This window comes from Geotrypetes seraphini, chromosome 9 (genome assembly GCF_902459505.1).
Source record: "Geotrypetes seraphini chromosome 9, aGeoSer1.1, whole genome shotgun sequence".
Lineage (NCBI taxonomy): Eukaryota > Metazoa > Chordata > Amphibia > Gymnophiona > Dermophiidae > Geotrypetes > Geotrypetes seraphini.
This window is the reverse complement of record NC_047092.1, coordinates 137,478,665-137,505,703: the sequence shown is the minus strand read 5'-3', so window position 1 is coordinate 137,505,703 and position 27,039 is coordinate 137,478,665. Positions and strand designations below refer to the sequence as shown.

The 27,039-nt window shown below is 44.4% G+C and overlaps 1 protein-coding gene across 2 annotated transcripts in view; it reads left to right on the top strand.

Moving 5' to 3' along the window:
- Positions 1-27,039, top strand: part of NMNAT3 (nicotinamide nucleotide adenylyltransferase 3) — a 170,580-nt gene that overhangs the window by 84,110 nt on the left and 59,431 nt on the right. For both annotated transcript variants that reach the window (XM_033958964.1, XM_033958963.1), the window contains 2 exons: positions 3,636-3,819; positions 10,351-10,451. In XM_033958964.1, the coding sequence (XP_033814855.1) occupies positions 3,636-3,819; positions 10,351-10,451 (285 nt within the window). The remainder of the gene's footprint in view (positions 1-3,635; positions 3,820-10,350; positions 10,452-27,039) is intronic.

Genomic DNA, 27,039 nt, shown 5'->3' with positions numbered 1-27,039 from the left:
CGACATGGATTGGGGATATCGAGAAGGGGAGTTGTGATTGTGGATGGGACGTTGGTAAATTTGTCAACCCATTTAAGAAGTGGCCTTTCTTGATGCTCCTGGCCAGTATGAATAACAGTGCTTGTGAGGTTAATTGCAAGCAGCATTATTCTAGTCTTGATTAGAAGGGTTGCAAGCTAAAATGTTGAGGGTGGAAATTATCAACATGAGCTACAGGTAAGACAGGTTAATTTACCACAGTTTGTGCTATTTTAGCACAGGGTCCCATTTTATGCAATGAGGTTGTATGCAAAAATAGTACAACCTGTAGTAAAATAACCCATCTTAACGGTAACCCATGTTGATAATTTCCACCCTCAATGTTTTAGCTTGCAATCCTAATCAAGACTAGAATAATGCTGTTTGCGATCAACCTCACAAGCAGCATTGCTGGCTGAAAATATCAGGCTGCTAAATTGTGGCTAGATGCTACAAGGCCATTTAAATGGGCTGGCCAATTTGCCAAAGCCCCCTCCATAAGCACAACTACCCTTCTCAATGTCCCCAATCCATTCTCCCTCTTCCCTGAAGATCCTTCACACACACACACCCCCCCCAAATCATAGTATATGCTTACCGTAATTAGTTTTGAACAGTAATTTAGTTTGATATATTGAATACTTAATCTATATTTTTTCTGTCTCTGTGCATAGAGTTGGCAATATATAACATCTTAAATTAATATACAGATGATTGAAGAAGGAATGTGTTTAGTCTCAAAAGCTAATGAAGTTTTATGTTGGTACAATAGAAGATATCACATTGACTCTTTGAATTAATGGAAACAGATTTTAAAAAAATATAGTAGTATTATTTGCCTTCTCATTGTATATTCAGGGCATGTTTTCCCAGACTCCATGAGACATTCATGCTTATAACATAGTTTTGGACTGAACTTCTAGCAAATTGTTTTCTCTATACAAAAACCCAAAAATGACCACCAATATAATAGAGAACTAATCCAAAACAATTGGTAGGGGTGGAGATCAATTAAAGATGGCATCGGAAGCGGATGCCTGAGAGGAGGCTCTGCTATTGAGCCGCGACGATCTTGCTGTGCGATCTTCCCCCTACTTTGGAATGGGGAAGAGAAAGGGCGCGACCCACATTAACCCTCCGACGGTGACGGGGACCCAGCAGCGGAAGGTCCAAGCGACTTTGGCGGAGGCGTTCTCCCTCTCAAGCGCGTCTGTGCGACCTACCTTGGGAGGAAACCTGGAAATCTCGGGTGACCCCGTGCAGGGAGAAGAACAGCGGATGGTGCCGCTTCAACCCGGAAGCGCACCGGTAGTGGGAGAGCTGGAGAAGTCGTTCCCGAGGATGGAGGTGTCTTTTTCCGGCTTGGGAGGGAGTATAGCTCGAGCCTTGGTGGAAGAGAACGAGTCGGAAAAGAACTTCTACCCCACAATGGATTGCAGGTGGAAGGTGCTTCGGGAGGAGTCAGCTTGCAGTTTGGAGCGTTGGAGAGACCCGCAAAGATAGATATGGAGGCACTGTGGCAAGCTATATCAGTGATGAATGCCAACCTTAAATTAGCTATTTCTACTTTATCTACTGATTATGGAACAGTCTTTTCCAAGCTTCAGCAACAAGGAGTAGATATTGTCCAAATGAAAGAGAATTTAGGGAAACGGGAGACAAAATTCTCCGAAATTGAACAAATAAATTTTGGATTACTAAAAGAAAGAGTTTATATGGCAAGGAAAATAGAGAGTTTTGAAAATCAGCTGAGGAAGAATAATTTGAGACTTTTGAACTTTCCTAAATCTCCAGTCATTTCTCCTATGGAGATGGTTAGGAAATATTTTAGGGAAATATTGTGTATCCCACCAGATAATTTACCTCCGATTGTAAGAGTTAATTACTTGCAGTTAAAAAGTACTGTGGAAGCTTCTACTCCTATTGAAAATCAAGGAGATAAAAAAGGGGGAATTAGATTTGACAACCTTCCTAGAGAGTTCACTGGAGGTGGTAACTGAGAGAAGAACCCTACTAGTTACTTTAGATTTGGAAAATGACCATGATTATGTTATGTGTTTATATTTTCATCATTTGAATGATCAGTTTTTTGGGGCCAAAATTCATTTATTTCCTGATATGTCTCAAAAGTCCCAGAAGTGAAGGAAGGAGTTCTTGGCATTAAGGCCAAGAGTCCTGGCTTTGGGCGGAATATTTCAGTTGAAATTCCCTGTAAAATGTTTTATTACTTATCAAGATAAGTTACTTATTTTTTGAACCCAAACAGCTGTTGGAATTTATTGAATTGAGAGAAGGAAGAGCAATTGTGGCCGATAATATTTAACTTGATATACCAGCAGTAGGTAACACAGAGTTATGCCGCTTCTTAGTATTTTGCACTACTTTATTTGAATTATTTCCTGTTGATCTCCTTATATATTGTGGACTAAATATCCAATAATTAGCTATTTTTCTTGATTTTATGAATTCATAAGTATGTTATATTGATCTATTCAAATTGTATGTATTTCGCTTGATGAAATCTGAAAATTGTAGAAAAATAAATAATAATAAAAATAAAACCCAAACAATTGGTAGGAGCTTTTGTCTCCCAATGAGAATAATACCAGCATCTAAAATACTATAGAAAAATACTAATAATAATGATGGGATTTCAGTATGGGCTCAATACACCCTTCGATTCGCATTTAGCCCCAGGCAAGTGTTTTTTTTATGTCTAGCACCAGACCGATAAGGTCTAAATAAACACTGCCCCTTACATCATAACATCCCTAAATTTCAAGGAAATATGATACGAATAAATATATAACGCTGAGTTCCAATTGTTTTGGATTAGTTCTCTAGACAAAGTCAGAATCTGGATATAATTGCATGCCAGTCATAAGAGGATTTTGTCTGCTTCTGTTTTTTGGCCTGAATTTGGATTTCCAGAGTCACAAACCTCAAAAGCTAATTACATTAATCATTTCTTTCCATTACATTAGATGAAAAACAGGAGCATATTTTCACATTTAATTAACGGAGCCATCCAGCTGGAAAGTGAGCCAGCATGGCAGGTCAGCCGAGTGACGATTCTGTGTCATAATATTAGTCTTGTCTGAAAACCTTTTTGATAGCCATTCGGTTATGTTCCATCGCAGAGTTCCCAAGCCTGCTGAAATTGCCTGTCCAGTGTGCTATCAAAGGTTCCAGAAAACTGCTGCAGGAAAACACCAGAGCTCATGTTTCACTGTGATCTGAAGGCGTGATAATCTTGTCGAATATTGTGCAGCAGATTCCTGGGAACATAAACACTGGTCAATTAAAGCACTTATTATTTGATGCTTCTGAAAGCCATGCTCCTAACAGACACCTGGATTGAAAAGTTAATTAACCTTATCAGGGAACCTGTTTCTGAGCATTAGAAATGACAAATGTTTATATTTATAGTAAGTCAGACATTCATCCTTTTTGGGTTTTTTGCTGCTGTCTAGACATTTTAATAGCAGGTTATTTTTAAGTTTGAGGCATGAAATAATAGAAAAACACTATTTTATTGAGCCCTTGGCTCACTTATTTTTGTTTTATAACCATTACAAAATTCCTATGACATCCCATTTTTTTCTTTTGCTACTAAGGAAGATACCAGGTTACTGAAGGAATAATTTCTCCAGTCAATGACTCATATGGAAAGAAAGGTCTGGTCCCTGCAAAACACCGAATAGCAATGGTTCAGCTTGCACTAGAAACGTCAGACTGGATCAGAGTGGATCCTTGGGAAAGTGAGCAGGACGGTTGGACTGAGACTGCAAAAGTGTTGAGGTAATAACCTGGTTAGAATTTAGGGCTAGATTCACTAACCCTTCCGATCGTGTCACGTGTCACGAAGCATCAAATAATAAAACCAGTTTTACTGGTTTTGCGATAGTTCCCGACCCGATTCACTAATCTCTTGACCGATCAACCTCCAACCCAATCCGCACATGCAAATGAGGGGAAACAGTATGCAACGTAGGAAGGCAGCGATTCACTTAACAGAAGAAGGAAGACCGATTGGGCATGCTGATCCGAAGTGAAGCGACAGCTGAGGACCAGTTGCTTCACTTCTTACTAACTCTCCTGCCCTTTAAAACCACGGGCTGGCAATGCGCTTTTGCAGAATACATAAAAATGCATTGCTAGCCTGTGGTTCTAACCCCTCCCCCCCACCCCCACCCCCGCGCCGATGCCTACCTCTATGGCAGGAAGGTTCCCACTCCCTCCTCACATCTGTAAAATACCTGACTTCCTCCCCTCAAAACAAACGGCAGGAGAGATGCCAACTCCCTCCTACAACCCAAGGGATACCAACTCCCCATTCCGGTCCCATTCCCACCCTCCTCCCTGTACCTGTAATGGAGCAGGAGGGGTGCTCAATCCCTCCTGCTCCAATGCCTCCCGCGATGCTTCTGAGGCCTTAGGCTCCACCCCAGTGCATTGTGTGATGCACGGGGAGGGGCCTAAGGCCTTTATTGGCTCAGGCGCCTCTGGCTAAACAAATGGCCAATCAGGGACTTCCTTAGGCTCAGCCCTAAGAAAGTACCTGATTGACTCGGTGCCTCAGGCCCCTCCCTCACACGATGCACTGGGGTTGGGGCCTAAGGCCGGCAATGTGTCACGGCCGGCAGAGCAGCAGGAGCAGGAGGATTTTGCGCTTCTTCCTGCTACTGAAGATCACTGGATGCTTACAGAGCAGGAAGGACTAGGCACCCCTCCTGCTCCTAACGTTTAAAGATAAGGGGAGGGGAGGAGGGGGCACGAGTCGATGGTGGTAGGGTTTCCAAGGCAGGAGGGAGTTGGCATCCCTCCTGTCTTATTTGCGCGGATGGGTAGGGGGGGCAGAATCGGTAAGTTTAGGAGGGGAGGTCCTAACGGCAGGAGGGAGTTGGCATCTCTCCTGCCATATTCACGCAGGTGGGGAGGGCAGCCTTGGGTGTAGAAGCTGGTTTTTTGGGTTGGGGGTGCTGTCGGGGGGAGGGAAGGCTTTTTTTATTGGCAAGATATTTTGCAAAATATCTCTGTCATTAAAAAAAAAAAATGGGAAAAAACCCCCAGCAGAAGCCCTGACAGCAGTGACAGGAGGCTGCTTCTCCTATCACTACTATCAGGGCTGCCCCGACTCAATCGCTTACTGAGCGATTGAGTCGGGGAGTTTGCAAGCATGCAAATGATTTCCACTTCCCTGCAAATCATTTGCATGCAACAAAGATAGTGAATCAATCGTTGTTTCAAAATTGGCCAGAAATCGGCCACAGTGATTGAATCTTTGGTGAATCTGGCCCTTAGTTATTTGACTGATGGCACAGGTTTTTATATTATGAGAGTAATTCTATGACGTAGATCTAACGTTTACTTGGTGATTACTTATTTAGAATACAGGCATATGTGTGTGCACATGTGTTCTGCCTAAGTGCTATTCTGTAAATGCATGCATATTTTATATAGCATATACATATTTGACAGTTAGGCATATACATTGGTTGGTGTCTAGACGAGACTCTCACTTATATGCATAACTTATAAAATATTATTTATTACGTGCATATCTCCAGCAGTAAAGCACAAGTTCTTAAATCAGTTTTATGGCTGGCATGAGAGCAGTTAAAAGACCTTCAGGAGCGGTTAGGTAGTGTTCTTAGGATGTAGTAAGTTGATTTTATTTTTGTGCATGTGTCTGTAGGAACTGACTTATCCACTTTGTAAAATATATTGGTAGCTGTAAGCATTGCAGGGAGGAACTTGGTAACTTTTCCTCGGAATTTTGTCATTAAAATGACTTTTCTAGTGCAAAAGGCATACGAGTTGAGCCAGTGGGTTATTCACCTCTGCTTGCGAGTTGTGTAGAAGACATCATTCACATTCTTTTTGGCTCCACCTCCTCTATTGGTGGGCTGTGCTACAGCTCCTCAATTTTACATTCTAAATGTGAATTGAAGGTGTCTCTCTGATCTGCTCTGATTTTGGTTTGTTAGTTTTGTTTTTTTATCCTGAATTTGAGGCTTCCCGGTGCTTCAGAGATCCCCAGTTTCACTGGGGCAGCTCTGCCTAGGAGAACACATAGACTGTCCTGTCAGAAGTGTTTAGTGGGAGGGCAACCCTTTTACAGGACACCTACCTAGTCGGCCTGCATTGACAGTTTTGGAAGGCTCGGGGACTGCTCCCCTATTAGCAAGGTTTGTTCCTAATTATTACCGGAGCTTGAGCACAGGCTGTGTAGTCCTGTGTTGGTTCTAAGGACTTTATTAGGTGCTGCATGCATCTCTTCCCTCCCCCCCCGGGACCTGTGGGGGTCTATATACTTTATCATACCCAAGAAAGACTCAGACAACTGGAGGCCAGTCCTGGTTCTGAAGTCTGTCAATGCAGCACTGAAAGTGCTCTGGTTCCGACTAGAGGCCATGTTTTCGGTCATAGCCTCAATGGAACTTGGGGGAATTTTTAGCCTCTCTGGATTTTACAGAGGCTTACTTGCATGCTCCCATATTTCTTGTTCACAGGAAGTTCCTGAGGTTTCATGTGATGGAGAAACATTTCCAGTTCACAGCGCTCCCGTTCTGTCTGGTGACGTCTAACACCTTTACCAAGGTGATGGTCATTGCAGCAGCGCACCTGCACAAGGCAGGGATCTAAGTGCATCCATACTTGGACAACTGACTGATTCGAACCTCGCCCAAGGCTGATGATGAGACAGCAATGGTGCAAGATGTCTCACTGCTGAAAGACCTGAGTTGAATCATCAATTTTCTGAAGATCCACCTAGAGTACCTGGGGATCTGCTTCAACATAGTATAAAGTTGTGGTTTTCTTCCAGAGCTATGAAAACTGAAGCTAAGATGCCAGAGTTTAAAGATCTGGGCAAAGCTTGCTCCTATGGCTTGACGCTATCTACAGGTGCTGGGGTCGATGGTGACGACCATAGAGGTTGTTTCATGGGTAAAAGCTCATCAGTGCCCTCTCCAAGACGTGCTCTTGTTCTGCTGGTCTCCACAGATGGATTCTCTCCACATGCTACTGGCCTGGACAGCAGAGACATGTCAAAGTTTGTGGCCGATGTCAGAGGGAAGGCTTCTGGGCCAGCAGTGGGAGCTGCTGCCTGTGGCTTTTGTCAAGAGAAATGACTGCAGCTGGAAGAAGGGAACCAGCCAGAAGAAGGTAAACACCTACGGGAAGGGGACACAGAAAGGAGAGAGGTAGAGAGAGGGGCACGATGGGACACAGGGAAGGGGCACGTTGGGACTCGGGAGGGAGCACAATCTTGGACAAAGGATTGAAGGAAGGCCATAGGATTGGAGAATGGAGTGAGGGAAAGCGATGGGAGGGAGAAATGTTGGATGTGGTGGTGGAGAAGGAATAGTGAGATGGGAGGAAAGGGATGCAAGAGGGGCCTCAAGGAGGTGGGAAGAATACTGGGATCCAAGTTGCATAAAAATTCAACTTAAGAATGGTTTAAAAAACGGAACCCATTCTTAACCCGGGGACTGCCTCTACAGTATATCAAGTCCCAACCCTCACATCTAGCCCAGGAGCTCCCTTTCCAAACAGACAGACAATATTATAAGAATCCTAGCAATCTAGAATACTAAAAATTCTACAGCTAACTAAAAGTAAAGATGCATCTGGTGTACAAAGAAAGTATTAATAAGATTCTATATAAGCTAAAGGAAGACATTATTTTCAATTTCTAACCAGATTTCTGTCATTACAGATGTGTTCTTCAGCATTGTGGCATGTATGTATCTCTTTTTTAGAATATGTTGCTTAAATACAGCACTGCACTTGTTATAAAGTCAGAAGCACTTTTCTGACTCAAGGGTTATCCAAAGTGAAAGCCTTGCTTTAAATATAGTACATTAATGCTGTCTTTTAGTTCTGGCCTTTTTATTCTTTCTGTGGTGTGGCTTATAGTTCCCCTTTAACTGACTCATACCCTGCTGAGCCTACCAGAAGGGCTGCATTAGTAACACTTAGCTTCCTGAAAGACTCAGTAGGGTGCCTGATCACTGATTTTGGGGAGGGAAGAACAAAAAGAAAATAATTTGCATAGTATGTATTTCTATCTTTCGAGGGATACAAAGGGTTTTCAGGATATTCTAGTAAATACGAATGGGGTAGATTTGCATATCTACTACCTACATTATTTGCAAATCCATCTTGTGCATATGCATTAGGAATAGCCTGAAACCTTAACTTGCTGGTGACCCTGAAGGACTAAGATGCACAAGGGGAGGGGCCTTAGGTGTCTGAGCCAATCAGGGCCTTAGGCCCCTCACCGTGCTTCACATAATGCACCAGGGAGGGGAAAGCCCGCCATTTTGGACTGGTGGGCCTCCAAGAAGGATGGACTGAGCATCCCTCCTGCTCCAACTTCCTTGAAAAGTATGTGGGCATCCCTCCTGCCTTTTGGAGGGCAGGAGAAGGGGGGAGAGTAGGGGATTAACCTAGTATCATCATTAAAAATACTTGGGGTTATTATCGACGAAAATCTTTCTTACCACGATCATATCAGTAATATTGTCAAAAGTTGTTTTTATCGTTTGCATATGATTCATTCTGTGTCGAAGTTTCTAGAATCTAAATCCTTAAATATTTTAATACACTCGCTTGTGATCGCCAAGCTTGACTATTGTAACTCACTATTGCTAAATATTACTCAAAAGGAAAAGAAACGTTTACAAATAATACAAAATACTGCAGTTAAAATCATTCATAATGGAAAAAAATTTGATCGTGTCACTCCTTTCCTAATTGATTCACATTGGCTTCCCATTAACCAACGAATAATCTATAAAATTTTGCTCTCACTATTTAAAACACTATCCACCAACGAACCTCAATTTATAGATCGGCTACTCATTCCTTACAACACGACACGTTCTCTCCGTTCCGCATCTCTGGGACTGATAATGATTCCTTCTCTGAAAATTATCGGAACCAGACGTCACGACATATATTCTGTAATGGCCCCTCAAACCTGGAATGCCTTGCCCTTACATATAAGAGAAGTTAAAGATCTCAACAAATTCAAAAATATTTTAAAAACATTTTTATTCAGAGATGCTTTTAATGTTTAAAATAATTCATCGTATTTAATATTTAATGTTTAAATAATTCATTTGTATCAATTCCAATCCCTTTCCTCATGTTTTCTCCCTATTTGTTTTTCTTTTCCTTATAATTAAGATAAATATTAACATTGTAACTGTTCTCTCTTACTTTCCATTCCCTTATGTACCATGTTTGTTTGTTTTGTCTGTTTGTTTTTAACCCACTTCAATGATGTACAATGGATTCTTGATCTATCTTATATTTTAATGTTACTCGCTTAGTATGTAATAAGCGATTTATCAAATTTTAATAAACTTGAAACTTGATGTTTGGGTGGGTGCCAGGCGCAGGAGTGGGCCTTCGTTGTCAGGAGGGAGTGGGCATCCCTCCTGCTGTTTCGCTGCCGCGGGAGGAGGGAGGTTGGCATGGCAGGAGGGAATGGGCATCCTTCCTGCCATTTTTTTCTCACAAGGGGGGGGGGCTATTGTAATAAATGCCTCTCCCCATCAAGAATTTAGAAAGAATTTCACTAATAATAATAATAATTTTATTTTGTCCTTTTTCTTGGTTAAAAATATGTGAATACTTTAGAACTGTGGTAAATAATACATAAATGCTTCTTATAAATATCAAGAAATTCTGAGAGAGTAGAACAATTCACAGACTTAAAAGCAGACTTGTAACAGTCCCTGCTCTACTCCAAGGAAATTCCCTTTTCTCTCTGGTTAAATAGTTTATTTGTCCTCTTTGTCTTAGTTTGGTAGAAGTCAGTGAAAATATCTGAAAATACTCAAAGGTGACAGGTCCCATCATTAATTACCATGTTTTCACAGCACTGAAGTTTACCCTATCTCTAGCCAGGCTACACTTATGTAAATTCTCTTTTCTTATGCAAATTCCTGGAGTGGGGTTCTAGGCCACAAAACAGATCTCTCCTGGCCTCTTTTTGGATCTCTGGTCCATGCTGTAGTTAAGCCTGTACATGCCAACAGATGTACATAACTAAAGATGGAGAAGAGTTCAATAGTCTCATTCTCAAGCAACCTTTTTTTTATTCTATTTAATTTGCATGCGAAGAGGAGAATACTGCAGGAGATAAATAAGTGAAAGCAATGCAGGAAATAGAATCTGGTACACTTTTGCTAAAATCTTATTAAAATCTAGAAGGCATAAAGAAGATTGTGTTCCAGGAATGAAAGGTGCCAGTAATACTTTCTTTTTGAATCTCTGAGAGGCTTAATTAATAGAGAAACATTTATATCAACACAGGCATCATTATGAGAAATTACTCCAGCTCAGGAATGAATCCACAGGAAACTATTGCTCCAAAGAGAGACTTAGAGAGGATTCCCTTTCCCCACATTACAAAGGTATGTCTGCATAGAATATTTTATTTTGTATGCTTAATCAAGTCACTGGGACTCAAACAAGAGTTGCAGGCACCTATCAACAACATGCTTAATTGAGAAGGGTGGAGAATGCCTCTTAATCTTACTTGACTGGGAAAGGCACTATATTGCTAGTGACCGAAAAAGGGGTTCATGTTTGAGCAATAAGGATAATCTAAATGAGTCAATTTTCAAAGGAGTATGAAAGTTAGACAAAAAATAAGCAATTTAGGAACCAGATTTTGCAGTTGCTTAAAAAGCAGATGACGACAGAGAAAGGTTGAGGAAGAATATTAGGCACTTAGCATTGATTTTTATATACTCACTTAAAAATGCTTCTACAATTCTGAGCAGTTTACAGTGTAAAACAAAAATTAACAACAATGTTTAATGCAGTGACATAAAAAATGAATAAAAACAAAAGCCTGAATTTTCACAGGACAGCTTACATATAATTTGAAATGCTAAATATAAAGGACCTAAGCAGGATGTTCTGCTCATATGTATGATCCATATCTCAAAATGGCAGTATTTAGCTGCTGTGTCTACAGACATGGATCACTGTGTCATCCACTTAAGCTCAGATTTTATAAGCGATGCCTGAAGTTAGGCACCTAGATTGGCACACCTAGCCGATCTAGGCACTAAACTTAATTTTTCTTAGTTGGCTTAAACAGGGGAGGCCTGCAGGAGAGAGAGGGGGGACTGGGTGCAGAGCCTGGAGAGGCTGGGTGCAGAGCCTGGCTGGGAAGGGAAGTGGACTGGGTGCAGAGTCTGGCAGGGGAGAAAGGAGGGCTAGCTGCAGAGCCGGGGAGAGAAGGGGACTGGGTGCAGAATCTGGCAGGGGAGAAAGGAGGACTAGCTGCAGAGCCGGGTAGAGAGAGGGATTGGTGCAAAGTCTGGCAGTGGAGGGTAGGGGCTAGGTGTAGAGTCTGGCAGGGAAGGGAGGAGGATGGGTGTAGAGCCTGGCAGGGGAGGTAGGCAGGGAGGGAGAGGGGACTAGGTGCAGAGCCTGGCAGGGGAGGGAAGGGGACTGGGTGTAGAGCCTGCAGGAGAAAGAATGAGGGATGGGGGCAGAACCTGGTAGGGCAGGGCACTTGATCATAAACCCCTAGTTTATGTTTGAGTCAGCCTTTTTTCCTCCGTGGCTTATATTTCAGATCGGTTTATATTCAAGTATATACGGTACTACTACCAAATATTTCAGTTCTCCTAAAATGGGGATTTCAGTATTTTCATAAGGAAAAAAGCCACAGGAAATTGAAGATTCGATCTACCAGAAAGCAATAAAACCTGAGTTTTGGATGGATTCAAATGTTATTTATTGGCTGAAAGCCAGGATTTTATCATATTGAGACATAATGGCAGAAACAAAAGTGTATCAGAAATGGATTCATGAACTGAAAAATAAAATTGAATATCATCGGCATAAAGCCAGTACTGCACACCCAAACAGCTCAGTATTTTACAGATTGGTGCAAAATACATGTTAGACAATAGGGCCATTTATAGAATCAAGGCCTTAATGCTTACTTTTGGGGTGGCAGAGCAAAACTATGAGTATAATCTATATGTGTAGTGACCCAATATTGCCAATTAAATGTATAGATTTATACAGTATATTGGACATTTATGAACATATGCGTATGTATGAAATTATTCTAAACATGTGACCCCACTTTTGAAAGAGCTCCACTGGCTTCCTGTAAAATTTTGATTAATGCATAAAACATTGACTTTAACTTTTTTGTTTGTTTGTTTGTTTTTTTCTTGTCCCACCAAAAGTTATCTGAGCTGCTGACACCCCTGGGGTTTCCTCGTCCTATACCCCTCATGCCTAATAATTGGTTCCAGAGCCTTTTTACTTTTAAGACCAGCCTGTATGTTCCTTTAGCCGGTCTTTTATGTTTGCCATCCTTGTTTTGCTCATCGTTTGGTGTCAGCAGCTCAGATAACTTTCGGTAAGACATCTTGTCCCGCAGTACTGGAGCCTGAGTTTATCTTCCTGCTTGAGTTTGTCTTCTTGGAAAGTCCTGAAATATCCAGTGCTGTACAGTCAGCAGATATTTGCCAGCTACTAGAGCAAAGATACATAGAAAAAAACATAGAAAATGACGGCAGAAAAGGGCTATGGCCCATCAAGTCTGCCCACTCTAATGACCCACCCCCCTAACTTCTTCCCCTAAGAGATCCCACATGCCTATCCTATTTTTTCTTAAAATCTGGCACGCTGCTGGCCTCAATTACCTGCAGTGGAAGTTCATTCCAATGATCAACCACCCTTTCAGTGAAGAAATACTTCCTGGTGTCGCCATGAAATTTCCCGCCCCTGATTTTCAGCGGATGCCCTCTTGTGGCTGTGGGTCCTTTAAGAAAAAAGATATCATCTTCCACCTCGATACGGCCCGTGATATATTTGAACGTCTCAATCATGTCTCCCCTCTCTCTACGTTCCTTGAGTGAGTATAGCTGCAATTTACTCAGCCTTTCCTCATACGGGAGATCCTTGAGTCCCGAGACCATTCTGGTGGCCATTCGCTGAACCGATTCAGCTCTCAGCACATCTTTTTGGTAATGTGGCCTCCAGAATTGTACACAATATTCCAGATGAGGTCTCACCATGGATCTGTACAACGGCATTATGACCTCTCACATAAGCATATTGTTTCTGCTGACAGGGAGAGATATGTTTCTTTCATTATTCAGAAACCTGCATTCAATAGCACAATGTCTCTATTAAAAAATATCCTCTGGGGGTTTCATAGGGGTCTTCACCTGCATTTTCATGGAGGTCTTATTCCTGATTCTCCCTCATTCCCCTCTTGAAGCCTAAGGAGGCTTCACCAATCTAGATCACTTCCCACCCCACCTAATTGCCCAGGCCTTGATGGCTTCTTTTCTGTTTGTGGTTGGAATTGCTGGTGCTGAATACTGCATAAATTGCCTTCTGTCTTACCCTAGCTCTCCCTTCTGTTGTGCCCTGCTTTTCTGCACCCCAGGGCCCCAAATAGCTTCTACCTGGAGGCCCCTGCATGGTTATTGCTAAGATCTTTTACTATATGCATAAAGTGGACTTGATGAGAGCGTATAGAGCGCACACAACAGATGTGTTTTATGAAACCGTGCCTGTTAAGATTTTTCAAGATTATTCGGCCACACAGGAAATTCTCACCCATCTGTAAATCTCTGTCAGACTCCAAACTTCGCTTCATGCTTCTCTACCCTGCGCTGCTTAAAGTACATCACAGCAGGACATGGAACACTTTTGACTCTGGACGCTGTGCAGGATTTCCTGCGTAGCACTTTGGAATATTCTACAGAGGACACCTGATCTGCATTTATATGCCTATACTTTTTTTTCCTTTGATATTGATGGAAGGTTCTAGAAGCACACATTTGTTGCGCGTGACAGCTGGTGATTATTCTTAGCCCTGTTCTAGTTAATGTTCCTTGTTCTCACTAATGTAGTAATAATAACAGTTTATATACTGCAGGACCGTGAAGTTCTATGAGGTTTACAATGATTAAAAAATGTTACAGATTGAGTAGTATTAACAGAGTTAAGGTTTAGCGGTCAGTTACTGTGGGGAAAGATTGTGCAGTGCAGCTACCTAAGTACTTTAGAAACAAATATGTTTTTAGGAGTCTCCTAAATTCCCCATAAGTATTTGCAAGCATGAGTAATTAAGAACATAAGTAGTCGCCTCCGTCGGGGCAGACCAGAGGTCCATCCCGCCCAGCGGTCCGCTCACGCGGCGGCCCATCAGGCATATTGCCTGAGCAGCGGTCCCTGACTAATTTTATACCTACCTCTACACTTATCTCTAAACCTTCCACTGCTCTTATCTGTACCCCTCAATCCCTTTGTCCTCCAGGAACCTATCCAGGTCTTCCTTGAAACCCTGCACTGTGCTATTTCCTATCACGGCCTCCGGAAGGGTGTTCCATGTGTCCACCATCCTCTGTGTGAAAAAGAATTTCCTTGCGTTTGTTCTAAACCTGTCCCCCTTCAATTTCATCGAGTGTCCCCTTGTTCTTGTGGTTTCTTTCAAATTGAAAAATCTGTCCTTGTCAACCTTTTCGATGCCCCTCAGGATCTTGAAGGTCTCTATCATATTTCCTCTGAGTCTCCGCTTTTCCAGGGAGAACAGCCCCAGCTTCTTCAGTCTGTCAGTGTATGTAAGGTTTTCCATACCCTTAATCAGTTTAGTTGCTCTTCTCTGGACTTCCTCAAGCATTGCCATGTCCTTTTTGAGGTACGGTGACCAGTACTGTACACAGTATTCCAGATGCGGGCGCACCATAGCCCGGTACAGTGGCAGGATGACTTCCTTCGTTCTGGTCGAGATACCCTTCTTAATGATACCTAACATTTGGTTTGCTTTCCTCGATTGTTTCAGATCTTTATCCCATAATGCTGCCTGATATGAGAAGAGATGTTGATGATGTCTTTTAAATTTACATCCTTTAACCAGTGGAGAAACAAAATTCAGGTTTGAGCTTCTCTTAAATCGATTGGTTGAGAAAGAGAAAAGGTTGGTTATATATCTGAGGGCTAGGCCGAAAAGTACCTTAAAGCAGAAACACCCAAACTTAAAGTTCACACGTGCCTCCATCGGCAGCCAATGCAGGAGTCGGTAGTAGAGAATGACACGGTGGCGGTTACCCACGGCTAGCCGCATTTAGCCGCGGGTAACCCGCCGAAACGGGGAATAAAAAATAGTGGCCTCTGCGGGGATGTGGACAAGGCCATTCACCGCCCCGTGGAGCGGTGAATGGACTTGTCTCCACAGTGAGGCAATCAAGGATCGCGCGGTCCCCACCCGGCCATCTCCCTCCCTCCACCTCACCTTTGAATTGAAGAGCACTGTTCCTCAACCGCCAGTCCGTGCAAAAAAAACCACCAAAACCCTCTCCTTTTCCCCTGCTCTCAGTTGCAGCCGACAGGAAGTCTTTCCGACGTCAATTCTGACGTCGGAGAGGACATTCTGGGCCAGCCAATCGCTGCCTGGCTGGCCCAGAACGTCCTCTCCGACTTCAGAATTGAGTCGGAAAGAAGACTTCCGGCTTTTTAGCAGCTGTAGCATGGCGGTAAGAGAAGGGGAAAAGGAGGGAGGCTTTTTTTTTTTTTTTTGAGCGGCAGGGAGGCAGCAGGCTGGCTTTGGCTAGGGAGGGAGAAATGTAGACAGGCAGGCAGGCTTCGGGGGTGGGACAAAGTGTGGAAGGCAGTAAGAGGGACATGGGAAGGAGGCACTAGGGGCACTAAAGACAGGAAGGGGCACTAAAGACATGGGAAGGAGGCACTGGGGGCACTAAAGACAGAAAGGGGCACTAAGGACATGGGAAGGAGGTACTGGGGCACTAAAGACATGGGAAGGAGGCACTGGGGCACTAAAGACATGGGAAGGAGGCACTGGGGGCACTAAAGACAGGAAGGGGCACTAAGGACATTGGAAGGAGGCACTGGGGCACTAAAGACATGGGAAGGTGGCACTGGGGGGCACTAAAGACAGGAAGGGGCACTAAGGACATGGGAAGGAGGTACTGGGGCACTAAAGACATGGGAAGGAAGCACCGGGGGAATTAAAGACATGGGAAGGGGCACTAAGGACATTGGAAGGAGGCACTGGGGCACTAAAGACATGGGAAGGTGGCACTGGGGGGCACTAAAGACAGGAAGGGGCACTAAGGACATGGGAAGGAGGCACTGGGGGCACTAAAGACATGAGAAGGAAGCACCGGGGGAATTAAAGACATGGGAAGGAGGCACCGGGGGCACTAAGGACATAGGAAGGAAAGAGGGAGGGAATAGAAAGGGACAATTCTTGGGCCTGAGTGCAGAAAGAAAGAAATGAAAGAAAGGATACACAGACAGAAGAAAACGCAACCAGAGACTCATGAAATCAATCACCAGACAACAAAGGTAGGAAAAATGATTTTATTTTCAATTTAGTGATCAAAATGTGTCAGTTTTGAGAATTTATAACTGCTGTCTATATTTTGCATTATATTTGTCTATTTTTCTATAGTTACTGAGGTGACGGAGCTTGCGGAGATGGGGCGGAAACAGGGTTTTTAAATTTTAGTCCTAGTAGTTTGCCGGTCCACAAAATAATTCTTTTATTTCTGCCAGTCCACGGGTGTAAAAAGGTTGAAAAACACTGATGTAGAGTATGCCGGCTTTCTTTTTCGCCCAGCCGCACGCGCAGCTGCTCGAGTTGATCAATCTTCTCCTCTCTTGCAACTTCCTGTTTCCAGTTGCGTCAGAGGAGAATATTGAACAAATGAGCAGCTGCGCGTGCGGCTGGGTGAAAACGAAAGCCGGCATACTCTACAATACATCTAAGGTGAAGTGGAGGGAGGATGATGGCGGAACACTGCAATCGGTCGGGTGTCTGCTGTTTTTGTATCATTGCCTGCCTGTGCTCACGTTCCAGATCCTCCTGCATTTTTAGTGTGCACAATTGACCTGATTCGAGCTATATGGGGACACGTCATTGCAAGGGAGGACAAGTCAATTGATTTATTTTATGTTCTGTTTTTACTACAGGGCAGAAGCACCGAAACAGATTCTCAGTGCAGTAGTAGTAGTGGCAGGACTCTCTTCTGTCTTCATGGTGTTTCACAGTATTGAGGCTTATATGGATGCTGCGGGGACGGTGATGGGGCGGTGAATGGGATGGCAGTGGCGGTGACGGGGCGGTGAAAGGAATGGCGGTGACGGTGATGGGGCAGTGAAAGGAATGGTGGTGACGGGGCGGTGCAGAGGATGGTGGGCTGGGGACGGTTCAGTGACGGGGACAGATTTTTTCCCCGTGTCATTCTCTAGTCGGTAGGAAGGAGTTACATGATTGAACTTCTTCAACCCAAGAATCAGCCTGACCGCCATATTTTGCCCCAGTTCTAATCGCTGCAAGTTCTTCTGGGAAAGTGCCAGATAGACGATATTACAGTAGTCAAGTTGGCTCAGTATAAGGGATTGGACCAGAATTCTGAATGATGAAGCATCAAAATATGCTCTAATGGACCGAAGCTTCCAGAGAGTAAAAAAGCCCTTTCTGCACCTGGTCTTTCATGGTTAGGCCCTGGTCTAGTATTACACCCAGTACCTTCATAGTAGATTGGATAGGGCAACTGAGTTTGTTGATGCACAGTGATATTTTAGTATCAAGTGGGTGTGGCAAGGCTACAAAGATTTTGTTTTTTCTGAGTTTAGTTTCAGTCTAAATTCAGTCATCCATTGTTCCATCACATTTAGTACTTCTGTAGCCATAGGAGTGACTTCGGAGAGAGAGATCGTGAGTGGGATAATGATCGTAAAGTAATCTGCATAACTGAATAATTTTATCCCCAGTTGGGATAATTGCGTACCTAGTGATGACATGTAAACATTGAAAAACAGTGGGGACCCCTGTGGAATTCCGGATGGATTACTCCAGGATTCAGATAGATTGTAGTTAAAGCATACTTGATAAGGAAACCTCGGAACCAGTCTAGCACCTCGCTTCTGATATTAATTGCATCTAAGCATCTAAACAGTTTCCCATGGTCCACTAGGTCAAAGGCAGAGCTCATATCAAATTGCATAATCAGTGCGTTAAGGCCCCTATTAAATAAGGAGCGTAAATTATCCAAGATGGCAGCTATTACTGTCTCAGTGCTAAATAGAGGTCTGAAACCAGATTGAGTTTCATGTAAAAGAGAGAACTGATCAAGATATTCCATCAATTGGATATGTACAAATCCTTCCATGAGTTTTACAATAAATGGAATGGATGCTACTGGTCTATAGTTGGTTGCTACTGCTAGAAACATAGAAACATAGAAAGATGACGGCAGAAAAGGGCCACAGCCCATCAAGTCTGCCCACTCTACTGACCCACCCCATTAAGTCTGAGTGCTGATGATTTAGTTCCTTAGCTCGACCCTCGTAGGGATCCCACGTGGATATCCCATCTATTCTTAAAGTCGAGCACGCTGGCGGCCTTGATCACCTGCCTCGGAAGTTTGTTCCAATGATCCACCACCCTTTCCGTGAAGAAGTACTTCCTGGTGTCACCACTAAATTTCCCTCCTCTGAGTTTAAGCGGGTGCCTCCTTGTGACTGAGGGTCCCATGGGAAAGAATATGTCGTTTTCCATCTCGACACGACCTGTGACGTATTTAAATGTCTCAATCATGTCACCCCTTTCCCTGCGCTCCTCTAGAGTATAGAGCCCCTTGAGTCCGGAGACCATTCTAGTGGCCATCCGCTGGACCGACTCGGCTCGAAGCACATCTTTACGGTAATGCGGCCTCCAGAATTGCACACAGTATTCCAGATGAGGTCTCACCATGGATCTGTAAAGTGGCATGATGACTTCAGGTTTGCGGCTGACGAAGCTTCTCTTGATACATCCCATCATTTGCCTTGCCTTGGATGAGGCCTTCTCTACTTGTTTGGCAGCCTTCATGTCTGCACTGATGATAACTCCCAAGTCCCGTTCTTCTGAAGTCCTAGCTAGTGCTTCTCCATTCAAGGTGTATGTTCTGCATGGATTTCTACTGCCAAGATGCATGACCTTACACTTCTTAGCGTTGAAGCCCAGCTGCCATGTCGAGGACCAGTTTTCCAACGTGATCAGATCTTGCGTCATACTATCCTTGAGATTGCTTTCACTTACTATATTACACATTTTGGCGTCGTCAGCGAACAGTGTTACTTTACCCTGAAGCCCCCGGGTCAAGTCCCCTATGAATATGTTGAAAAGGAATGGTCCCAGGACTGATCCCTGCGGCACTCCGCTAGTCACCTCCGATGTCTCAGAGAGGGTGCCGTTGACCACCACTCTCTGAAGTCTTCCACTCAGCCAATCATTGACCCATGCAGTTAGTTTCTCACCCAACCCCATCAATTTCATCTTGTTTAATAATCTGCGGTGCGGGACACTGTCAAAAGCTTTACTGAAATCCAAGTACACTATGTCTAGAGACTCTCCCAAGTCTAGCTTTCCTGTCACCCAGTTAAAGAAGCTGATAAGATTGGATTGGCATGACCTGCCCCTAGTGAATCCATGTTGACAGGGATCCCTCAAATTTCCCTCATCCAATATTGTGTCTAATTTACCTTTAAGCAGGGTTTCCATGAGTTTACACACTATTGATGTGAGACTCACTGGCCTGTAATTCGCAGCCTCTGCTTTGCAGCCCTTTTTGTGCAGAGGAACAATGTTGGCTGTTTTCCAGTCTAGGGGGACTCTCCCCGTACCTAGGGAGAGATTGAAGAGCATGGCTAACGGTTTCGCCAGAACATCGCATAGCTCTCTGAGCACTCTTGGGTGCAAATTATCCGGTCCCATAGCTTTGTTCACCTTAAGTCTTGACAGTTCTCTGTAGACATCAGTTGGTGTGAACTCAAAATTCTGAAATGGGTCTTCCATGCTTTGCTTTGCTTCCAGCCATGGCCCGTGCCCTGATGCCTCGCAGGTGAAGACTGAACAGAAGTAATCATTCAGTAGTTTGGCCTTATCAGAATCTGTATCCACATAGTTTCCTTCTGGCGTTCTAAGGCGTACTATCCCATTTGTGTTCTTTTTCCTGTCGCTAATGTACCTGAAGAAGGATTTGTGCCCTTTCTTAATGTTCTTCGCTAGAGTTTCTTCCATTCGAAGTTTGGCCTCTCTGACTGCTGTTTTGACTGCTGCAGACTTTGTCCTGTATTCAATGTTTGCTTCTTTTTTCCCCGTGCGTTTGTATGAGAGAAATGCTTTTTTCTTTTCTTTGATGAGGTAAGAGACCTCTTTAGTGAACCATTGGGGTTTCTTTTTTCTTTGCTGTTTGGTTACCGATTTTGTGTAGCGTTCAGTTGCCTCATGAAGGGTCAATTTCAAGGTTGACCACATAGCTTCCACATTATCAGTTACTTCTTGAACCTGCAGCTTCTGATGGACGAAATCTCCCATGCGTGCGAAGTCGGTGCCTCGGAAATTGAGTACCCTTGTTTTTGTTTGTGACCTGGGGAAGCCTTTCTTAAGGTTAAACCATACCATGTTATGGTCACTGGTGGCTAGCGTTTCTCCCACCGAGACCTCCGAGACGCTTTCCCCGTTCGTAAGTACCAGGTCCAGGATGGCCTGGGCCCTAGTGGGCTCTAGTACCATTTGTTTGAGCCGTACTCCCTTCATGGATGTTAATATCCTCCTGCTATCACAAGTTTTCGTTGAGAGTGTGTTCCAGTCTACATCAGGCATGTTGAAGTCTCCCATCAGAATGACGTCCCCCCGTAAGGTGATATTCTCAATGTCTTCGATTAATTCTGCGTCCTTGTCCTCCGATTGTCTTGGAGGTCTGTATACCACACCAAGGTACAGGCATTTTTCTCTGCCTCTGGCCAGGTTCACCCAGATGGATTCCCCAGTGTACTTGACATCCGTGATCCTGGTTGTCTTGATGTTCTCTTTGATGTAAAGTGCAACCCCTCCTCCTAACTTACCCTCTCTGTCTTTTTGAAGCAGGTTGTATCCTGGCATAGTTATATCCCACCCATGAGAGTCTGTGAACCATGTTTCGGATATTGCTACTACGTCTAGGTCTGCATTAACTATTTCTGTTTCTAGTTCTAGAAATTTATTCCCTAGGCTGTGTGCGTTAACATACATAGCTCTCCACTCTTTCTGTCTGCTAGGCTCCTGTAGTGAGCCATCCATTTGAATTAAAGTGTCACCTAGTGATTGTTTTGCAATAAGGGTACTTACCTCAGACTTAGAAGCGGAGATTTGGTTCGCCCCATCAGGATTGTTACTTACTGCTCCGGTGTAAAAGTGGGTACCCACCCCCGACTTACCTAGTTTAAAGCCCTTCGAAGTAGGCGGGCTAGCCTGTGTCCGAAGACATTCTTACCTCTGTTGGTCAGGTGGAGTCCGTCTGGTCCCTGTAGTCCCTGTAGTGCCTCTCCGTGATTCAGGAATCCGAAGTTCATTTCCTGGCACCATCGTTGTAGCCACTCATTCGTCTTCAGGATACGTTCATCCCTGTCCCTTCCTCTGCCCCTAACTGGAAGAATTGAAGAGAATACTACCTGTGCTCCTGTCTGCTTTAGCCTCTTTCCCAGAGCTCCGAAGTCTCTAGCTATGTCCTCCAGGGAGTTCTTGGCAGTGTCGTTCGTCTCGACGTGAATGAGCAGCATGGGGAAGTGGTCTTGGGGCCTGAGAAGTCTATCCAGACAGGTGGTCACATCTCGTATTCTGGCTCCAGGTAGACAGCAGACCTCCCTTGACTGCATATCCGGTCTGCATACTGGTCCCTCGGTGCCCCTCAACATGGAGTCCCCAATGACTATCACTCTACGCTTCTTTTGGGGGTGTCGATCCATTGTCCTTGGAGATGCGTGTTGTTCCTGTTCCATGTCCACATTGGTAGTTTCTTCCTGCAAGACCTGGAATCTGTTCTTCAAGGTCAGATGTGAAGTCGATGTGGAGCTGCCCTGGTGAGAGAAAGAATGAGAAGGTGAAGAGATTGTAAATGGGGGGGGGGGGTCTCCTACGTTTACCTGTGGAGGAGGTCACTAACTGCCAGGAGTCAGTGTCTCCATCCATCTCCTGAACAGCAACAGTTGGTTTCTTTGTCGACGGCCCTGGTGTCATCATGGGAGATCCGTCACAAGCCCGTTCTGTGATTTGAGATAGCTCCTGCACTATCCCATCGATATAGGCCTCATCCTCTCTAATGCCTCTCAGACGTTTCACCTCCTCCCTGAGGCTCCTTAGTTCCTGCATGATGTCATCATCCTGCTGGCCGACCTCCTCTGTCTGTGTAGAGGCCATAATGTACTGCCGTGTGATGGGCTCAGTTTGCACGGAGACGTCCCTTCCCGGTGCTTTGTCCTCCTCTGTCTGCGCGTAGGCTGAGGCCATCTCCCGGATCACCTCAGTGCAAGGGATGCCGACCTTGCTTGTAGGTTTCACACTTCTTGTCCGCCCTGCCATAACAAAACAAAAAGGGAGAGAGAGAGTTAATGCGATAGAGTAAATGAGGGAGAGTAAATGTGAGAGTATGAGAGTATAAGAGAGTATGGGGGTATGAGAGATAGTATGAGAGATAGTATGAGAGATAGTATGAGAATGTGTGAGGTTAGGGCTTCTGAGAGGTAAGGTTGAAATAAAGTTGAAAGTTAGGTGTTAGAGAGAACAGTAGGGTGTCTGGAATGACGAATTTGCCCTAATGTGTCCTGGTGTCCCGGATTTGGCTCTTCTTTAGGCTCTTCGCAAAGGCGCTCTCGCTAAGGCGAGCGCCTTTGCCGCTCGCCTTCGCCGTGCGCCGTTGGCTTGCCTCCTTTAAAGGAGGAGCCCGGTCGCAAGCTGCTGACGCTGTGGGGGTGGGCGGAGTTACTCTCGCCGCTGCCCCGAAGTTCTCTCCACGCGCTCCGGCGCTCCTAGCGCCTTACTCTGCATCCCCGCCTGTTCGCCTCTCTCCTCCTCTCCTGCTAGCAGCGATCAGTGCTGCGCCCGTTGGCTCGCCTCCTTTAAAGGAGGAGCCCGGTCGCAAGCTGCTGACGCTGTGGGGGTAGGCGGAGTTACTCTCGCCGCTGCCCCGAAGTTCTCTCCACGCGCTCCGGCGCTCCTAGCGCCTTACTCTGCCTCCCCGCCTGTTTGCCTCTCTCCTCCTCTCCTGCTAGCAGCGATCAGTGCTGCGCCCGTTGGCTCGCCTCCTTTAAAGGAGGAGCCCGGTCGCAAGCTGCTGACGCTGTGGGGGTAGGCGGAGTTACTCTCGCCACTGCCCCGAAGTTCTCTCCACGCGCTCCGGCGCTCCTAGCGCCTTACTCTGCCTCCCCGCCTGTTCGCCTCTCTCCTCCTCTCCTGCTAGCAGCTAGTGATTCTTTACGATTTTTTGGAATTGGGATTATTATAATGTGACCATTATTAGTAAGGAATTTTCCATTTTTTAAATTATTGGTCAAATAATTCAACAAATTTAGTTGTAGAGCATATGTGTCCCTTTACTTATGTTTGCTATTCGCTGCCATCAGAGTCAGGAGAAAATGGCGGGCCCTTAGTCATCTAGAGTGATCTCCCGTGTTCTTATACTGCTTTGTGTGGGAGCACACTAGGTAGGTTAGTTGTTTTTTTCTCTCTTCTTTTCTTCTTTCGAACCCCTATCCTATCGTACTTTCCATACATGTTACTCTTCTTAACTTTAAAAATATAAATTGTAGTTCCACACCCTCTACCCTTCTGTATTAGTAGGTTTGTATGTCGATTTCTTTACCCTATTTTATATTTAGTTCTTAAATTGTAATAGTATGTGTTTTTTCTTTTTTGTGTGTGTGGTATAATTACTTTTATTATTGTATTTCATTTCATAAAACAAAATAAGTAATTACATCAAATTTTAATAAAAACTTGAAAGCTTGTATGCTACGGGGAATTGAGGGAGGGTGGGGAGGCTCTGTACACCCTTATGTTTGATGTCAATGTAGGACCATAGACCTATTGTTTTGTACTGCTTATACTTGTTTTCCAGGTTTGGGTTGGGGCTGGGTGTGGGCTGGGCACCCTGACTGAGGATTGTTCCGGTTACATCTGAGATGCATCCACTGCTTACTTGATGCAGAAAGTTAACATGCTGCACCTGGTCTCCTGGAGTGTGGCTGGGATAACTTCACCTATTAAGCGTAGTAAGATTTTAGCCACATTGCATTGAAAATGGGCAGACATACTATGTCTCCAGGAAACTAGACTCAATGAGGCTGAGCATAAGAAATTAAAACAGGGTTGGGTAGGGAAAATTTTTAGTTCCTCACCCTCCTGTCGCAGAGGTGGGGTGGCAATTTTGCTGAGTAAGTCTCTTCAAGGGAGGACAGAACTATTGGACAGAGAAGAGGAGGGCAGAATCCTCTTCGTTAAACTTCATATTCCGGTGTCACCTACTTCCTATTGAACCTTTATGGCACTAACACTTTCTCCCAGAGTTCTGTGATAAAATAGTGCACACTATTTTAGTGGTAGGTGACTTCAATATGGTTATGGATCCACAGTGGGACAAGACTGGTGTGCTCATAGGGTTTCTTCCTTTTTTCAAACCTTTTGTAACACTTTAAAGATGCTAGACTCTTGATGGGTTTTCCATATGGACGAGAGGGATTACGCTCACAATTTGCGGGCACGTGACACCTACTCCCGACTTGATTATATTCATCTCAGTGAGTATAGGTTTACAGATGTTAATTCAGTCTCTATTTGGACTGAAGAAGTCTTGGATCAGACACTTATCTGGATTGATGTGGCTTTGGACCCCCAATGTCAGCCACAGTGCTGTTAGGTTTTAAAGTTAGGACTGGTGTATAGATAAGCAGGGAAACGCTATCTGCACAATAAATGGGATAATTATAAGAGGTACAATAGTGCATACACTCCAGATGCCCTGCTATATTGGCAGGCCGCTAAGGCGGTTCTGCGGAGAGGTATCATAGCTTATGTGAGTGCGTGTAATAAACGTTTTGTCTCAAAGTATATGGCAGCTAGAAAAGGAGCTGTATAGGGTCGATGACAATATGTTCATTCACACCTGCCTAGGGATCTCAGTAGATGGTATTTTATGAAGCTGTTGCATGAGAGAACCAAGAGAATGCTCATATATCGTAAATATCGCCTCCATAAACATGGTAATAGAGTAGAGACTTTTAGCTAGCTTAGTGAAACAAAGGGGAGACTCCTGCTATATCTCATCTATGAAAGACGGCTAGGGTGTTAACCATATAGATACTACTAAGATCTCTGAGCTCCTCTATTCCTATTTTAGTCAAGTCTATCAGCAGGGGGAACCTCTTAATGCAGCTGATATAGAGTCTTATTTGCAAGGGCCAGATATGCCTCGGTTCTCCCCTACAGCACTTTCAGCCCTTGATGGCCCCATTTAACCAAGGGATCAGCTAAATGTGGTTCAGTGCCCGGGCCAGATGGGTTCTCTTACAATTTTTATAAGATATTGCAATACCAGCTTTGCCAGCCCTTGTTGGCTTACTATGAAGGGTTTATCACAACTGGTTCCTTTCTCCTACATGCTAATGAGGCATACATTAGTTTAATTCCCAAGCCAGGTGGCCGCCCGGACACTTCAGCAGCTTTTAGGCCCATTTCCTTAATCAATGTAGATCTCAAGAATCTTTCTAAAATTTTGGTCAACCGTCTATCTCAGGATTTACCTTCACTGATCCATGATGATCAGATGGGCTTTGTCAGAAAGAGGCACTCGGTTTTCAATATCAGGAAGCTGGTGTTGGTGTTAGTTTAGTTGCTGAAAAAGCTTTTGTTTTCTACTTTGGAATATGTAGGGATCTTGGGGTGGCATTTGGAGGCAGTTAAAGCATTGTATGCTAATCCCGAGGCCTTGCTACTGGTCAATGGTTCTTTCACACCGACCTTTCCCATACAGGTGGGCATCTACCAGGGGTGTCTGCTCTTTCCTTTATTATATTTGTTGATGTTAGAGCCTTTCTTAGAAACATAGAAACATAGAAACATAGAATATGATGGCAGAAAAGGGCCCTCGGCCCAACAAGTCTGCCCACTCAAATAACCCTCCCCCCTAAGTTCTTCTTTGAAGTGAACCCACGTGTTGATCCCATTTGTTCTTAAAGTCAGTCACATTATTGGCCTCAACAACCTGAAGTGGAAGATCATTCCAATGGTCAACCACCCTTTCAGTGAAGAAGTACTTCCTAGTGTCACTATGGAATTTCCCGCCCCTGATTTTTAGCAGATGCCCTCTTGTCGCCGTAGGGCCTGTAAGGAAGAAGATATCTTCTTCCACCTCAATATGGCCAGTAACGTATTTGAATGTCTCTATCATGTCACCCCTCTCTCTGCGTTCCTCGAGAGAGTAAAGGTGCAACTTACCTAGTCATTCTTCATAAGGGACATCCTTGAGCCCTGAGACCATCTTGGTGGCCAATCACTGAACCGATTCCATTCTTAGCACATCCTTCCGATAGTGTGGCCTTCAAAATTGTACACAGTATTCCAGATGTGGTCTCACCATGGATCTGTACAGCGGCATTACCACCTCGGGCTTTCGGCTGACAAAGCTTCTCTGAATACAACCCAGCATTTGTCTAGCCTTGGATGAGGCTTTCTCTACTTGATTGGCTGCCTTCATATCTTCACTAATGATTACTCCCAGGTCCCGTTCTGCCACAGTTCTGGTTAAGGTCTCACCATTCAGGGTGTATGTTCTGCATGGGTTTCTGCTGCCAAGGTACATAACCTTACACTTCTTGGCATTAAAATTCAGCTGCCAAATAGTACCAATGCTCCAGAAAAAGTATGTCCTGCGTAGGGCATGGTATCTCCGCCCACTATGTTGCACAATTTAGCATCATCGGCAATAATGCAATTTTACCCCGAAGTCCCTGAGGCAGATCTTATATGAAGATATTAAATAGGTTTGGACCCAGGACCGAGCCCTGGGGTACTCCACTTGTGTATGATCTGTTCAGAGGAAGCTATTTGTGGGGTCATAGTTCAGGGACGGAAGCTTAAAGTACTTGACTTAGCTGATTATTTGCTCTGTACCCTCACAGCTCCTGAATATTCCT